The 17,807-nt window shown below is 45.7% G+C and overlaps 1 protein-coding gene across 1 annotated transcript in view; it reads left to right on the top strand.

The window, feature by feature from the left end:
* Positions 1-17,807, top strand: part of LOC124796028 (carboxypeptidase B-like) — an 80,657-nt gene that overhangs the window by 52,656 nt on the left and 10,194 nt on the right. Inside the window, exon 5 of the mRNA XM_047260112.1 lies at positions 8,804-8,894. Coding sequence (XP_047116068.1) covers positions 8,804-8,894 — 91 coding nt within the window. The remainder of the gene's footprint in view (positions 1-8,803; positions 8,895-17,807) is intronic.

Below are 17,807 nucleotides of genomic sequence, written 5' to 3'. Positions count from 1 at the left end.
CGGTGGTCTAGAGGTTCTAGGCGCGCAGTCCGGAACCGCGCGACTGCTACGGTCGCAGGTTCGAATCCTGCCTCGGGCATGGATGTGTGTGATGTCCTTAGGTTAGTTAGGTTTAAGTAGTTCTAAGTTCTAGGGGACTGATGACCACAGATGTTAAGTCCCATAGTGCTCAGAGCCATTTGAACCATTTTGCGATACTGCAGAAAGACTTGACAGAAATGTAGCCACTGCACGTGAATGCTGACAGTGGTGGTCAAGAGAATGTATGGTCGCAAGAAGACCGGGCTCCGGACGGACACATGGAACTACCGAAAGGGAAGACCATCGTATTCGGTGTGCGGCTCTTCCACATCGTACTGCATCTGCAGCAGCAATTTAAGCAGCAGTTGTCACCAGTGACACAACGAACTGTTGCAAATCGCTTACTTCAAGGACAGCTCCGAGCCAGATGCCCTGTAGCGTGCGTTTCACTGATCCGAAACCACCGACATTTGCGACTTCAGTGGTGTCAAGCGAGAACTCTTTGGAGGACTGGGTGGAGGTCTTGATGGAAGGTGGGGTGGTTCTCCCTCAGTGCCAGTTTGGCCGTGTCTTGGTTAGAAGGAGGCAAGTTGAAAGCCTGCACCCAACCTGTCTGCGTGTTAGACACACTGGACCATCTGGAGTCGTGGTCTGGGGTGCGATTTTGTATGACAGCAGGAGCACTCTCATGATTATCCCACACACCCTGACTGCAAATTTTTACGTCAGTCTGGGATTCGACCTGTTCTGCTGCCTTTCATGAACAGCATACCAGGTGCGTTTTCCAACACGATAGCGCTCACCCACGTACCGCTGTTTTAACCCAACATGCTGCACAAAGTATGGACATGTTCCCTTCACCTGTTCAATCACAATATCTGTCTCCTATCGAGCACATACGGTCACGCACGATAACTACAGCGTCATCCAGAAACAGCATTAACTGTCCCTATATTGACGGACCAAGTGCAACAGACATAGAACACCATGCTCCAAACTAACATTTGGCACCTGTAAAACCCAATGGATGTACGTGTGCACGCTTGCATTCAACATTATTGCGGTTACACCGGTTTTTTATGTACCAGCTTTTCACATTTGCAATGCTCATCTAGCGCTTACATTAACCTGTAATCTTGCGAGGTTAACCACTTACATATGTTGCCCAGGCAAATGTATTCCCGAAATTCCATTACTGTACGTTAATCATTTTTTGGTTGCATTTTTTTAAGTCGGTGTGTTAATATAGACTTATGGCTCATTTCTGTTGGCAGCCACAGCGTACACAGGATGTAAAAACTTGGAATCTAAACAACAAAATCTGATGTCAACGCATTCCTAATGTAAAGGGTTTCCATCATTAAAGTGCCAGCTTCAAACCAGGGTAGAAAGAGAGCTACTGCTCAGAATGACGCAAAATCTGAACTGAATATTATTGATGCAGAGAAAAACGTCATGGAAAAAAAGAAAACGAAAATTTGGCCAGTAGATGGCGCTGTAAGCACCAAAATACGCACACCAACAGACGCGTGGCTCATGACTTTTCCTTATTTTGCTTCCGAGACGCCCAACTGACTGTGTCCATGAAGGGCCGTGCGCTGCTGGAAAAGCTGCAGAAGTGTCGGACACTCAAGGGCGTGATAATAGACATTGGTCCGATTTATGCTAAGAGTCTGGAGAAAATGATTACAAAATTGGAAATGACAAGTTTTTTTGAAGTGCAAGTTGCCAGAGGGAGGAAACCAGTTGATCCGACGTCTGTCGAAGATGTGGTCGGAGCATTGCAGGAGGGGTAGAGCGGTGGTGTGCAAACAGGCAGTGTATAGGGAATTGCCCGAACGTAGGACATGCCTGCGAGCACAGTGCATAAATCCTATGAAACATCTGCATTGTTATCCATACAAAATCACCGAAGTTCAGGAGTTGCTTCCTGCTGAGTTGCCAGCAAGATAAACGTTCCCTCTGGAATTTCTTGCTCACATGGAAGTAGGCAATGAATGGCCATGGAACATTCCGACAGACGAAGCCCATTTCCATCTCCAAGGACATGTCAATACGCAGAATATGGGCAACCGAGAATCTGCGTGTACATCAGCTGGCACTGCTTTATTCTGCAAATATAACTGTGTGGTACGAGTTGACATCATCTTTTATCACAAGTCCGTATTTTTTCGAGGAGATGAGTGTTGCAGCTTCTGTTACCTGTATCATCACTGGTAAACGCTGTTAGAGTCTTCTGCACACCAACAACCTCCTCCTCTCCCTCCTGCCAACCCCCCCCCCTTCACCTCTCCCGCCTCTCACTGTCTTTTCTAAGTGTCGATATGTCGGTAGAATTATTTTTATCCAAGATGGCGCTCCTCCACATATTGCACAGCCACTGAAGCGGCTGCGGCAGGGGCATTTCGGAAGTGCTACAGTTATCAGTCGTCAGTTCCCTACAGCATTCGGGAGGACGACGGTTCAAACTCGCGTCCGGCCATTCTGATTTCGGCTTTCCATGATTTCCCTAAGTCATTTCAGGCAAACGCCAGGATGGCTCCTTTGAAAGGATACAGCCGATTCCCTTGCCCATACTTCCCTAATCCGACCTTGTGCTCCGTCTCTAATGACCTCGATGGCGACGGGACGTCAAACACTAATCTCCTCCTCCATTCCCCTAGAGCCTGGTCGTCCAGATCACCTGCTCTTAATCTGCGTGACTTCTCGCAGTGGGATTATCTTAAAGATGATGTGTTGAGAGTTCCAATTACGAACGTAGCTGTGCTATTATTTATTGGTCGATTTCAAAATGGTTCAAATGGCTCTGAGCACTATGGGACTTAACATCTGAGGTCATCAGTCCCATAGGACTTAGAACTACTTAAACCTAACTAACCTAAGGACATCACACACATCCATGCTCGAGACAGGATTCGATCCTGCGACCGTAGCGATCGCGCGGTTCCGGACTGAAGCGCCTAGAACCACTCGGTCACTCCGGCCGGCTATTTGTCGATTTATTCATCCTATCAACACTAAAGCCACGAGAAATACTTTTTCATCCAACCAGACATGCACCATAACCCTTATGTCCCTTACTCAGTTGACTGTACACACTGTGTATCTGTGATCATAAGACTACAGAGAAATAGGTCTCAGATCAAAACACACAAACGATCCTTCTCAAGAGGGTGGTATAAACCTTCCCTGGAGCAGTTTACGGTGAATGTCTGGTTAAACGATATAGAAGTTCTTGTGACACGATGAATAAATCACCAAAACCTGCGTTCTCAGTGTAGTTAAGTGGAGCGCGCTGTGGATCGAACTGTGAACGGACAATGTGTTTTGTAGTTACTATGCTCTCTGTTTAGTTGCCTTCAAGTTCAAACAGGGTGTGAATTTTCGTTTTAAGGCAAGTAGGGTTGTCGGCAAGCTAAGTTGCCCGCCTGATCGCAAACATCAGAGCGACGTCAGTCAAACATTCAGCCACTATCGTGATCACAGGACATTGAAAATCGGTCTCTTAATGGTCGCCAGCTGTTAACGTCAAGTCATGACCGCTACCGACGAACAATGAGTGAAGTTATCTCGAGGGGGATGAATGAGAAATGCCAGGCTGCCATTTTTAAGGCAACTGGGACGGCTGAGTCGATCCGGACAGTACGCAATCACTAATGCGGTCAATTTGGCCACTTTATGAATCTGGCCACTACGCATTCTTATGAATAACTGTAGACGCCCCTTACCACTCCAATTGTCGAGGAAAGTGGGCAAGACAACAATGCGAATGGAGCATGAGTCAGTGACATGGAGTTCGTTTCATTGACGATGTTGGATTTCTTTGACAACTAACGCTGCTTGAGTACATTCTGTCCACGTCGCAGACATCTATAATGTTCCTAATTGTTATTCTCTATAATATTTCTTTTTGTCTGATTTGTAATTCAGTGCTGTATACTGAATATAATTTATATTACATTAGCTTTTTGACCGCGGCTTCACCTGCACACGTGTACCTCACGTATATTTCACACATCTTATATATTACAGGTAGTGTGGATAATATATTTCAGACATATTTGTACACATATTCCACAAATGTGTCAGCACACATATTTCATCTGTTACCTTTGCCCATGCAGGTTCAGTTCAGTCCTAAACAAACGTACAATTCTGTATCTATAAGAAGTACGCAGCGTTCATTCTCGATCCCTGCTGACGCACTGAACAACAGAAATAAGGGATACAGAGTACTTCGTACATGTGGACAAAATATAGCGAGAAATACCAACAGGCTGTTTTCAAACATATTTACGCGTTACCCCCCCTCATATCTTTCACCTTTAGGCGTCATAGAGGCATCTTACACCCACCGTATTTTTAGACAAATAACGAGTCACATACACACGGTATCCAAGAAATGTTGCGACAAACTTCGAGGGCTTGTAGAGGGTGTTTTGAGGAACAAATGAAGGACAGGAACCCATGTACAGACACATCATCCAATGGTGCCATAGACCTTCGAATTTATAGGAGTCAACACTTGCAACTAGGCCACACCTTCTGCGGCAAACGTGACTTTGTACTCTGACGGACCGTAGGCGGAATGCCTCACAACGTTGTTTCTTATGCAGCGATCACGGCTGGTTGCCACGATTGCCAGTTTAGCAAAACGAGCTAGCTGCTGCGTAGAAAGGCCTTGTCACCTATGAACGCGATGCTCATTTGCCTTGGTGGATGATGGTTTCGGACATGATCTATCATCAGTAGTGTATTTTCTTCCTGTATACCGAGAAACACTGAAGATTTTAGAGGGTTTCAGGAGAAACATAAACAGCGGATGGAAACCTGTGTCCGAAACGGTCACCACCACGGCAACAGAGCATCGCATTCAAAGGAGACAAGGCCTTTTTAAGCACTCGTGGCAATCAGTCGCTATCAATGAATAACAATTCCTGCGAAATAGTATGGGTAGGGGCTATACTTGACAATACAGCCCCCCTCCCCCTCCCCTCCCCCTCCCCCCCTGACTCAGAAGATATAGTTGCTGAACAGTCAAAAGAAAACCTGAGTCTCATTTCAAATAGGTAGCCCACTCATGCAATTATAGTCGGTGGTGACTTCAATCTACCTTCGATATGCTGGAAAAATTATACGTTTAAGGCCGGCGGCAGGCATGAAACGTCATCCGGAATTGCACTGAATGCTTTCTCAGAAAATTATTTTAAACAGTTAGTCCATGAGCCCACTCGAAGGGTAAATTGTTGTGAAAGCATACTTGACCTCTTGGCAACAAATAATACTGAACAAATGGGAGTATCGTGGAGAATACAGGGATTAGCGACCACAAGGCAGTTGCTGTTAGGCTGAGAACCGTAACATCTACAACCATTAAAGAGAAGTGCGAAGTATATCTATTTAAAAAAGCTAATAAAAATGCTCTTAACGCCTATTTAAGAGACTGTGTACTCTTCTTCCGATCTGATCATGTAAGTGTAGAAATGTTGTGGAATGTTTTCAAAGAGATAGTATCGATGGCAATTGAGAGATATATACGACATAAATTAATAAGTGACGGTACTGATCCTCTATGGTACACAAAACGGGTCAGATCACTGTTGCAGAAGAAACGAAAAAAGTATGCCAAACTTAAAAGAACGCAAAATCCCCACGATTGGCAAAGTTTTGCAGAAGTTCGAGATATAGAGCGTACTTCAATGTGAGATGCTTTTAAAAATTTCGACAACGATACTCTACTTTGGAATCTGGCAGAAAGTCCAAAGAAATTCTGGTCATACATAAAGCACACAAGTGGCAAGACGCAATCAATACCGTTACTGCGCGATAACAACGGTGAAGTCACTGATGGAAGTGCCACTAAAGCAAAGTTATTAAAAACGGTTTTCCTAAACTCCTTCACCAAAAAAGACGAAGTAAATATTCCTGAGTTCATATCAATAACAACTGCCGTGGTGAGAAACATAGAAGTAGATATCCTCGGTGTAGCAAAGCAGTTTAAATCACTTAATGAAGGTAAGGCCTCCGGTCCAGATCGTATACCAGTCAGGCTCCTTTCAGAGTATGCTGATACAATAGCTCCGTATTTACGAATTATATACAACCACTCTCCCACAGAAAGATCCGTTCCTAAAGGCTGAAAAATTGCTCATGCCACACCAATACCCAAAAAGGGAAGTAGGAGTAATCCGCTGAATCACAGGCCCATATCATTAACGTCGATTTGCAGTAGGGTTTTGTAAAATATACTGTGTTCGAACATTATGAAGTACGTTGAAGAAAACGATTTATTGACACTTGGTCAGCACAGACTCAGAAAATATCGTTCTTGTGAAAGACAACTGTTTATATAATGAAGTAATGAGTGATATCGACAGAGGATGTCAAATTGATTCCATATTTTTAGATTCGCAGAAGGATTTCGATACCGTTCCTCACAAATGTCTTCTAACCAAACTACGTCCTATGGAATGTCGCCTCAGTTGTGCGACTGGATTCGTGATTTCCTGTCAGAAAGGTCACAGTTCGTAGTAATAGACGGAAAGTCACCGACTAAAACAGAAGTAGTATCCGGCGTTTTGCAAGGAAGTGTTATAGGCCCTCTGTTGTTCCTGATGTATAGTAACGACATAGAAGAAAATCTGATTAGCCGTCTTAGATTGTTTGTAGATGATGCTGTCATTTACCGTCTTGTAAAGTCATCCGATGATGAAAACGAATTACCAAATCATTTAGATAAGATATCTGTATGGTCGAAAAGTGGCAATTGACCCCGGATGAAGAAAAGTGTGAAGTTATTCACATGAGTACTGAAATAAATCCGCTAAATTTCTATAACGGGTCAAGTCGCACAAACCTGAAGGCTGTAAATTCAACTAAATACTTAGCGATTAAAATTACAAATAACCTAAATTGGAAATGTTGTGGATAGAGCAAACCAAAGATTGCGATTCATTGGCAAAACACTTGGTAGGTGCAACTGGCCTACTAAAGAGACTGCTTACACAACGCTTGTCCGTCCTATTCTGGAGTACTGCTGCGCGGTGTGGGATTTGCATCAGGTGGGACTGACTGATGACTTCGAAAAAGTATAGAGAAGGACGGCTCGTTTAGTATTATAGCGAAATAGGGGAGATAGTGCCGGAGACATGATACGTGATCTGGAGTGGCAATCATCAAAACAAAGGCTTTTTCGTTGCGACGGGGTCTTCTCATGAAATTTCAGTCATCTGCTTTCTCCTCCGATTGCGAAAACATTCTATTGGAACCCACCTACATAGGGAGAAATGATAATCACGATAAAATAAGAGAAATCAGGGCTCGCACTGAAAAATTTAAGTTCTCGTTTTTCAGGCGCGTAGTTCGAGAGTGGAACGCTAGAGAGACAGCTTGAAGGTGGTTCATTGAACCCTCTTCCAGGCACTTTGTTGTGAATAGCAGAGTAATCAAGTAGATGAATGTGCGAGACGTTCCGCATACTGTCCGTCAGTGTACGAAGTGACGTTTTCTGCCAAAGGGGTGGCGCAGTGGCAGGCGCCTGTAAGTTCGTCACTCTGTAGCGTCGTTGACACAGGCTCCTATTCCAGACCTGTTCCTCGAGACACCTTCTACAACACCTCGAAATTTGTCACTACCTTTGCGGGACATCCTGTTTACCAAATATGCTCCAGGCGTCTCTGAGTTACGTTTCTATGTGACACCTTTTCATCTACACCCTCAGTCGTAGGCATGATAGGATTGTCTTCCTATCAAATAATTATTTCCACGAAGCAAGTGTGGCAAAGACGTTGCTTCAGGTTTTACCGAGGTACGCTGATACGTTGCTATCTTTGGCCCTCTACCCCTCCACCATGAATAGGGGTCTGTCACCACTGAGCCCAGTGACCCCCATAAAACTATGGATTAGATACTAATATGAGGTCGTTGTCGAATTTATCTGCATGAGATGGCTTCTCATCCTCAAGTTCACCGCTGCGGGTATACTCCCATAGTATTTTTGCACAAATAATACAAATAATAAGTATTTTCTTTCAATAACTCAAGAAGTTCCTGACTTAATATTCTATGTCAGCTCCTTTTTATCCTCACCTGCACCTGTATGGGCAGTTGGTGTGTCTTACCTCACAGTATTTTTTTTTTCTTCAGATAATATGTTGTAAGTGAAGTTTCCATTTAATTTTGATAATAATCAGTCTTTAATAAAAAACTTTAAAAAAGGTGGTCTATAAAGCTTCTTCCTTAAATCTGTGGAGCAATTACAAGCCGCTATCACTAACCAACGCTTTAAAATTTGGTTGTAATGATGTTGTCGATATGTGGAAGCTCATAAAACCTAGTCGTCTCCACTTTTACTGCAGCCGCGCGGGATCAGCCAAGCGGAAAAAAAAAAAAAAAAAAAAAAAAAGGAGAGAGAGAGAGAGAGTTAATCGGTTAACAACAAACTTAAACGGGTGTCTAACGACGTCGCCCCGAGCAGATGCAACGAACAAAAGCGAACAAAATGAGATAAAAAGAGAAAACAAAAAAGGTGGCCTAAGGCGCTGCTCTCATGGACTGTGTGGTTGATCCCGGCGGGGGTTCGAGTCCTCCCTCGGGCATGTGTGTGTGTGTGTGTTTGTCCTTAGGATAATTTAGGTTAAGTAGTGTGTAAGCTTAGGAACTGATGACCTTAGCAGTTAAGTCCCATAAGATTTCACACACATTTGAACATTTTTACACTTTTACTCAGGCGAAGACGCCCACAGTAAATACCATTACTAATATACAGTTTTGTTTTTCGCAGGACCGTATGTGGAGGAAGACCCGATCAACAACAACATCTCCTAATTGCCCTGGAGTGGACGGCAACAGGAACTTTGACTTCCACTGGAATGGTAAGGAAGCAGTTGTGTTTTATATACTAAACGTCGATTGCATTGTATTAGATTCGTACATACTGAACACTGACTTTACAGCGAACAGCTAAACAGTTTGGTCATACTGATCACAAAATTGCGCTACGTTTTCCTTCTTCATTGTACGATCCAGAAAATATGCCTTGCCAGTATTCACATCATGTGTTGTGTCGCTCCACATAGCCACTCTCAGATGTTTGAGGCCTGTGAATGCAGTCAGCTTCAAATGGCTGTGAGCACTATGGGACTTAACATCTAAGATCATCAGTCCACTAGAAATTAGAACTATTTAAACCTAACTATCCTAAGGACATCACACACATCCATGCCCGAGGCAGGATTCGAGTCTGCGACGGTAGCGGTCACACGGTTCCAGACTGAAGCGCCTAGAACCGTTCGGCCACTCCGGCCGGCTCCAGTCATCTATCGCCTATTGTGTATCCAAGCGATATAGCTTTTTTTCGCCTATTCACGCATACTGTATTCGATTAATTAGGTAGAAAGTGGAAGCCATTCGAAAGCAAATCGCTGATCGACTGCTAACTTCTCTTAACTTCGTAACAATTTTCTAATGGCATGCCTCAGTCTACACAAATATATGCTGGACAAAAAAGTCTCCGAAACATTACGAAAGTACTTCGCACAGGAGTTTCGAAAATGCATCTTGACAATAAATACAACTGTAAATTATTCGTTCCTGATTGTTTTGTTTAAAGTCTACTTTCAAACTGCAATTATTTTGCAATCACTATTGAAGAAATTAAATTGGCAGGAACAGCTTTTCTTAATCTTGAAAGCTCTAAACATCCCTCCAGTAAAGAATTCTGACTCCAAGTCTACCTTTAGGAAAACAGCATTACCAAGCTGAAAAAGCCAGCGGTGGTACTTCGATAACTGAAAAATTAAATTCAATATCTCGTCCAGCGACAAGGAGAATACTTCAATAATAACAGCTAGAGATCCGCCCCGCCTTCGCAAGGGTAGCATTAAATATCTACGCCCCGACGGCGTGCCTTCACGTACAGACATAGAAACGTGTCGGGGGACTTGAATCCATATATACGTCCCACGTAAGCCCGGTACTCCTCACGCCCGAGATTCAAGTAATAACGAACTAACTAAAAAAGGGTAGATAATAATAATCTTAAAAAAACCTGTAGTTACTTGCACTTAATTTTCTGATGAAGTGCAGTTTAGCCAAATTTCGAGACATTGTTGCCACTTCACCAACAATTTAATTAGAAACGGTTAGCCAGTACACGAAGCGTACTGGTTTCATGTGGGAAACACTGTACAATAAAAAAGTATTTATGTGTGTATGTATATGTGTTCCACATGTCCTCCTAAAACACTGGACCGATTTCAACCAAACTAGGTACACATATCCCTTACCGTCAAGCAACAATCGTTATGGGGGTAATAACCGCCTACCTATTACAGTTCAGGAGATACGGTGACGTAAGCATTGAGATGCGTGTAAAACTGCCGAATCATGCATGACGTTTAAATTTATTACTTCCATGCTACTGACTCTACTCGCAGTTAATCTTACAGGCAGTGTCCACATATGGCGCTAAATGCACGTGCAGAGATATGACATGGTAGCACACATAGTAGAGATGTGACGTTATAAAATCTAAGATGCGTGAAAAAACATTGCATTGTACATGAAGTTTAAATTTATTACCTCTTTGACTTAACCTTAATCCGCAACTTACTTCTCAGACGGTACCCACATATACTGCTGAATGTATCTACAGAATTATATCAATGTACAAGTCGTTGTACAAGAGATATGACGTTATAAACGTGAAAATATGCCGTATTATGCATGAAATTTTGATATATTTACCCCTTATTAGTAATGCACATCTATAATCAGCAAGGAAATCCCTGACACCTGACAGCGTTTTTGACAGCAAATGGCTGTAGGTAACAATAGCCGCCTATAGAGATATGAAAAGACGTTACCATTGAGACGTTTACAAAATCACATTGTAGTCAGTCAAACCAGCTGCGCTCAGCGTACAGAAAGTCTCCGGGACCACGTTTATTTATTTGGATACTGCACTTATAGATTTGTACGTTATGCATATTTTCTTGTACGACTCTTTCATAATTTCATTTTTTTTTCTTTATTGTGATTTTTATCACCTTACACAAGGCGGGCTGTCAGCAGCTGAGTACGCCGCTCTTCAGCCTTGGGATTTACAATAAGTGATAAATAGAGGTGGCACAGAGAATACAAGCAAAACGGCGGGCAAAACAATGTAGACACTAAAAAACAAAAAACACGGAGCCGTTCACGCCTGACGAGAAAACATCACTGACACTAGTTGACACTTCGCACAAAACATGGACGATGGCGATGGTACACGTGAACAGTGGCGACGTCACGGCGAACAAACACTAAACACAAACGAAGGCACACACACGAGACACTGACGGCGATGACCTCCGGCGCGCGAATGTTCACTGTACGTGTGCGAGTCCGGGGGCCTGCCAAGAGAGGAGGAGGAGGAAGGGGCGTGGGAGAGCGAGAGGGGATAGCAGAGAAGCCATGGGCAGGGGAGATAGGGGGAGGGAGGAAGGGGAAAGGAAACCCGGGGGAAGAGGGGTGGAGGGAGGGGATGGGGGAAAAGGAAAGAGAAGGGAAGGGAAGAGAAGGGAGGGAGGGTGCCTAAAGGAAGGGACACCAGAAGTGGGGGGGGAGCAGGGTCAAAGTTGATAGGAGGGGTAGATGGAGGGGAGGAGGACATCATCAGGGAGGGGGAGCTGGTGGAAGCCACCTTGGGAGAGGGTATGGAGGGTTGAGAGATGGAGACCGGGTGGGACGTGGGAATACAGGCGTGGCAGCGGGCGGGGGTGGGAGAGGATCGGGGAGATGAGTGGGTGAGGAGGATCGAGTTTATGGGAGGTGTACAGGATCCATATCCTTTCAAGGAAAAGGAGGAAGTGGGGGAAGGGGATGAGATCGTACAGGATCCGTGTGGGGGAGGGGAGACAGATGCGATAGGCGAGTGGAGAGCATGGCGTTCAAGGATTTGCAGGGATTTATAAAAGGTAGGGGGGGGGCGGAGATCCAAGCCGGATGGGCATAACAAAGGATAGGGCGGATGAGGGATTTACAGGTGTGGAGGATGGTGGAGGGGTCCAGACCCCACGTACGGCCGGAGAGGAGCTTAAGGAGACTGAGTCGGGAGCGTGCCTTGGCTTGGATTGTCCGGAGGTGGGGAGTCCAGGAGAGGCGACGGTCGAGGGTGACGCCAAGGTACTGAAGGGTGGGAGTGAGGGCGATAGGACAGCCATATATGGTGAGATAGAAATCAAGGAGGTGGAAGGAAGGGGTGGTTTTGCCTACAATGATCGCCTGGGTTTTGGAGGGATTGACCTTTAGCAACCACTGGTTGCACCAAGCGGTGAACCAGTCAAGATGGGACTGGAGAAGGTGTTGGGAGCGCTGCAGGGTGGGGGCAAGGGCAAGGAAGGCGGTGTCATCGGCAAACTGGAGAAGGCAGATGGGGGGGTGACGGCGGCGGCATGTCCGCCGTGTACAAAAGGTACAGAAGGGGGGAGAAGACGGAGCCTTGGGGCACACCGGCGGAGGGGAAAAAGGTGTAGGAATCTGTGTTATGGATGGTGACATAGGAAGGACGGCGGGAGAGAAAGGAGCCGGTCAGACGGACGTAGTTGATGGGAAAGGCGAAGGTTTGGAGCTTGAAGAGGAGACCGGAATGCCATATGCGGTCATAAGCACGTTCGAGGTCCAGGGAGAGGAAGATTGCGGAGCGACGGGAACTAAGCTGTTCTGAAAGGAGATGAGTGAGGTGAAGGAGTAGGTCGTCGGAAGAGAAGGACGGCCGAAAGCCACACTGGGTAACGGAGAGGAGGCGGTGCGTGCGGAGATGCTGGTGGATGCGCCGGGTGAGGATCGATTCCAGGACGTTGCTGAAGACCGAGGTAAGGCTGATGGGATGGTAGGAGGAGACGGCGGATGGTGGTTTGCCAGGTTTACGGAACATGAGGATACGGGAGGTTTTCCACAGGTTGGGGTAGTAACCATTGGACAGGACTACATTGTAGAGCCTGGCCAGGGTGGAGAGGAAAGAGACAAGAGACAGGAGCTTCATGAAGGTGACGGTAGGTGACACGATCGTGACCAGGAGCGGTGTTGTGTTTTGTGCGGAGTGTAGCAATGAGATCCTGTGTAGTGATAGGGGCATTGAGTTCCGTGTGTGCAATGTTGTCCAAGTACTGGAAACCAGGAGCGAGGGGAGGGACAGAGGTGTCAGTTCGATCGAGGATATCCGGGAAGAGGGAGTAGTCGAACTGGGGATCATCAGGGATGGAAAATACATCGGAGAGGTAGGAGGCAAAGTGATTGGCCTTACTAAGGGTGTCAGGGAAAGGGTGATCATCATGGAGCAGAGGATAGTAGGGGGAGGGTTTAGTTCCGGTAAGGCGACGGAAGGCTGACCAGAACTTGGACGAGTTGATAGGAAGGGTAGCAGTTAAACGGGTGCATGTCTGTCGCCAGTCCCGGCGTTTCTTAGCCGCGAGCAAATTACGAATGTGTCGCTGGAGTTGCCGGTGGCGTCGTAGTGTGTCCGGGTCACGTGTGCGGAGGAAGGCACGGTAGAGACAGCGGGATTCACGGAGGAGGAGGACGGCCTGTGGGGGTAAGGTAGGACGGTGGGGGTGGATGGCGACAGTAGGGACGTGGGCCTCCACAGTCTCAGACAAGGTCTGCTGGAGAAAGGAGGCGGCATGGGTGACATCATTGGGGCGGTGGTAGGTGAGGGGGTGGCTATCGACCTGGGTGGAGAGGATATCACGGTAGGCATTCCAGTTGGCACGGGAATAGTCATGGACGTACTTAGGGGGAGGGTCATGACGAGGGTCAGGGCGGGGGCGACGACCGTCTGAAATGGTGAGGAGGACAGGGAGATGGTCGCTACCAATAGGCTCCAGGACATCCACCGTTATGCAGCCAAGGAGGTTGGGGGAGGAGAGGATAACATCAGGAGTGGAGTTGGATTCAGGACGGGTGTGCTGGGGGATGGGAATGAGGTCGCCTTGAAGGGAGGAGAGGAACCGATGCCACCGCCGTAACTGGGCAGCGGAACGACTATGGATGTTGAGGTCGGTGGCGATCACGTAGGAGGAGAAGGTACGGTCGACGTGGGAGAGGAAGTCGAAGGGAATAGGGGCGTTGGGGCGGACATAGATGGTGGCGCAGGTAACGGTAAGGCCGGGGAAGAAGAGACTAAGGATCAGGTGTTCATTGGGGTCGGGAAGGAGAGGTTGGAGCCGAACGGGGATCTGGCGGTGGTGTCCAATGGCAACTCCGCCACGCGCAATCGGGAGAGGATTATTGGAGCGGTGGAGGAGGTAGGGCGAAGTGTGGATGGTGTGGTGGGGTTGCAGGAAGGTTTCATTGAGGAGGAAGGCATCCACGCGGTGGGTGGCAAGGGTGTGTAGGAAGAGGTTCTTGTTGGCGGGAAGGGAGAAGATGTTGTTGAAAAGGATATGGTGCTGCCGCGCCATGGCAGGGATTTAAACGAGGGTGTCAAGACGGGATAAGGTGAAATGGGCCTGGTTGTTGGAGTAGGTGGCGTACATTTTGAGTTGGAAAACGGAACGGGCGGCGAGGGAGATCTGTTGGAGGGTGTGCGGGCACTGAAAAGGATGAACATTCTGAAGGACAATGGTGAGGAATCTGATGATGTCCTCAGCGGTAGGGGGTGGCCGGTTCCCCTCTCGTGACATCTAGCGGTCAATTCCATATGGGTGTCTGGATACTTTTGATCGGGTAGTGTACCCTGAGGAGAATGTAACACAACTGCATACTAGCTCTTTTTTGCAGGGTTCTGGCAGGATTGTGTTGGCACTCCAATTTGTCCCATATGAGTCCATAACGAACAACAGTACAAACTTGTCAATATGAATGAAGTTCTCCGACAGCCATGTAACTGTTGATAGCAGGTCTTCGAATGAAGCACTAGTGAAGCAGTTGAATTCACGACATCCAGGGATATATGGCACTATATGACATTTTCATTTATTTGGAGAGATTGCCGAAACAGGTAGCCTTAAAAATAAAATAAATTAACATCTTAGATACATGGCAGTTGGAGAATTTAATTGATATTGACAATTACTTAACCACCCGATGTCCCCTGTCCATGATGAAACAACATAGAACAGTACAAACCTCTCAGTATAATGGAGCGCCAAGTAAAAGTTTGGAAAGGAAACACGTGGCACTGAATCTGGATCAGTGACGTGTATTCTCTTTACCAGCGAGTGTAGTATTTGTCTGCTGCATGACTATCGTGGTAGACGAGTGTGGAGACTGCAAGGTGCGAAGGTACGTCTCAAGCATGGAATCTGCATCTACATCTACAAACACCTCCGCAGCCCACTGTATGGTGTATGGTGGATTGTACCAGTGCTAATCATTTCCTTTCCTGTTCCACTCGCATATGGCCCGAGGGAGAAAAGACTGTCTATACGCCTCTGTGTAAGCCGTAATTCTCTTATACGTACGTTGGAGGTAGCAGCATCATTCTGCAGCTAGTTACAAATGCCGATTCTCTAAATTTTCTCAACAGTGTTTCGTGAAAAGAACGCCATCTTCCCTCCGGGTATTCAACGAGTGAGGTGGTGCATTGGTTGGTGCTCTGCACTGCCATTCTGGAGAACTAGGGGTCAGTTACCCATCCGGCAATCTAAATTTCCATAAATTGCTTAAGGCAAGTACCGGCATGGTTCCCCTGACAGGTCACGGCCAATTTTCTCCTGTTGTTGTTGTCGTGGTCTTCAGTCCTGAGACTGCTTTGATGCAGCTCTCCATGCTACTCTGTCCTGTGCAGGGTTCTTCATCTCCCAGTATCTACTGCAACCTACATTCTTCTGAATCTGTTTAGTATATTCATCTCTTGGTCTCCCTCTACGATTTTTACCCTCCACGCTACCCTCCACTACTAAATTGGTGATCCTTTGATGCCTCATAATATGCCCTACCAACCGATCTGTTCTTCTAGTCAAGTTGTGCCACAAATTTCTCTTCTCCCCAATTTTATTCAATACCTCCTCATTAGTTATGTGATCTTCCCATCTAACCCTCAGCGTTCTTCTGAAGCACCACATTTCGAAAGCATCTATTCTCTTCTTGTCTGAACTGTTTATCGTCCACGTTTCACTTCCATACATGGCTACGCTATTTGTATATAGTTTCAGCAACGACTCCCTGACGCTTAAATCTATACTCAATGTTAATAAATTTCTCTTCTTCACAAACGCTTTCCTTGCCATTGTCAGTCTACATTTTATGTCCTCTCTATTTCGACCATCATCAGTTATTTTGCTCCCCAAATAGCAAAACTCATTTACTACTTTAAGCGTCTCATTTCATAATCTAATTCCCGCAGCATCACCCGACTTAATTCTACTACATTCCATTATCCTCGTTTTGCTTTTGTTGATGTTCATCTTATATCCTCCTTACAAGACACTGTACATTCCGTTCAGCTGCTCTTCCAGGTCCTTTGCTGTCTCTGACACAATGTCATCTACGAACCTCAAAGTTTATATTTCTTCTCCATGGATTTTAATTCCTACTCCGAATTTTTCTTTTGTTTGCTTTACTGCTTCCTCAATAGACAGATTGAATAACATCGGGGAGAGGCTACAACCCTGTCTCACTCCCTTCCCAACCACTGCTTCCCTTTCATGTCCCTCGACTCTTATAACTGCCATTTGGTTTCAGTACAAATTGTAAATAGCCTTTCTCTACCTATATTTTACCCCTGCCACCTTCAGAATTTGAAAGAGAATATTCCACTCAACATTGTCAAAATCTTTATCTAAGTCTACAAGTGCTAGAAACGTAGGTTTGCCTTTCCTTAACCCATTTTTTAAGATAAGTCGTAGGGTCAGTATTGCTTCACGTGTTCCAACATTTCCACGGAATCCAAATCGATCTTCTCCGAGGTCGGCTTCAACCAGTTTTTCCATTCTTCTGTAAAGAATTCGTGTTAGTATTTTGTAGCCGTGGCTTATTAAACTCATAGTTCGGCAATTTTCACACCTGTCAACACCTGCTTTCTTTGGGATCGGAATTATTATATTCTTCTTGAAGTCTGAGAGTTTTCTCCTATCCATCACTAATCCAAGCTTTTGCTCCGTCTTTCATGACCGCGATGTCGACTGGACGCTAAACGCTAATTTTCAAGCTTTTTTACAGAAATTCTCATTTGAGTTCACAGATGATTTCCCCAGTATTCACATGATGATCAAAACTACCGGTAACAAAGCTAGCAGTATTCCTCTGAATTACTTCGATATATCGCTTTAATCCGACCTGGTGGGGATCCCAAACACTCGAGCGGTAATCATAAATGGCTCGCACTAGTATTCAACACGCGGTCTCCCTTGTAAATGAGATACACTTTCCTAAAACTGTCCCAATAAACCGAAGTCCACCATTCGGCTTCCCTACTACCGTAATTACGTACTTGTTCAATGTCATATCGCTTTACTACATTACGCACAGATATTTAATAGACGTGACTGTGTCAAGAGGCACACCACTGATACTGCATTCTAACATAACGGTATTGGTTTTCGTACTCATTCGGATTAACTGACATTTTTCTGCATTCAGAGCAAGCTGCTATTCATCACACCAAATAGAAAGTCTGTCTAAGCCATCCTGTATCCTCCTACAGTCACTCAGCGACGACATTTTCGCGTCACTCCTGATTTTGCTCTTTGGTGAAAAACTCGCCGTCCAGTGGAAGGTGCAAAATTCTACTACATAAGAAGTCTCCGAGCCAGTGACGTATCTGGGAACATATTCCGCGTGCGCTCTCATCAGGGAAGTGGGCT

The sequence above is a fragment of the Schistocerca piceifrons genome, chromosome 4 (genome assembly GCF_021461385.2).
Source record: "Schistocerca piceifrons isolate TAMUIC-IGC-003096 chromosome 4, iqSchPice1.1, whole genome shotgun sequence".
Taxonomy (NCBI): Eukaryota; Metazoa; Arthropoda; class Insecta; order Orthoptera; family Acrididae; genus Schistocerca; species Schistocerca piceifrons.
Note: the sequence above shows the minus strand (reverse complement) of the source record. Positions and strands in the feature narration are given on the sequence as shown.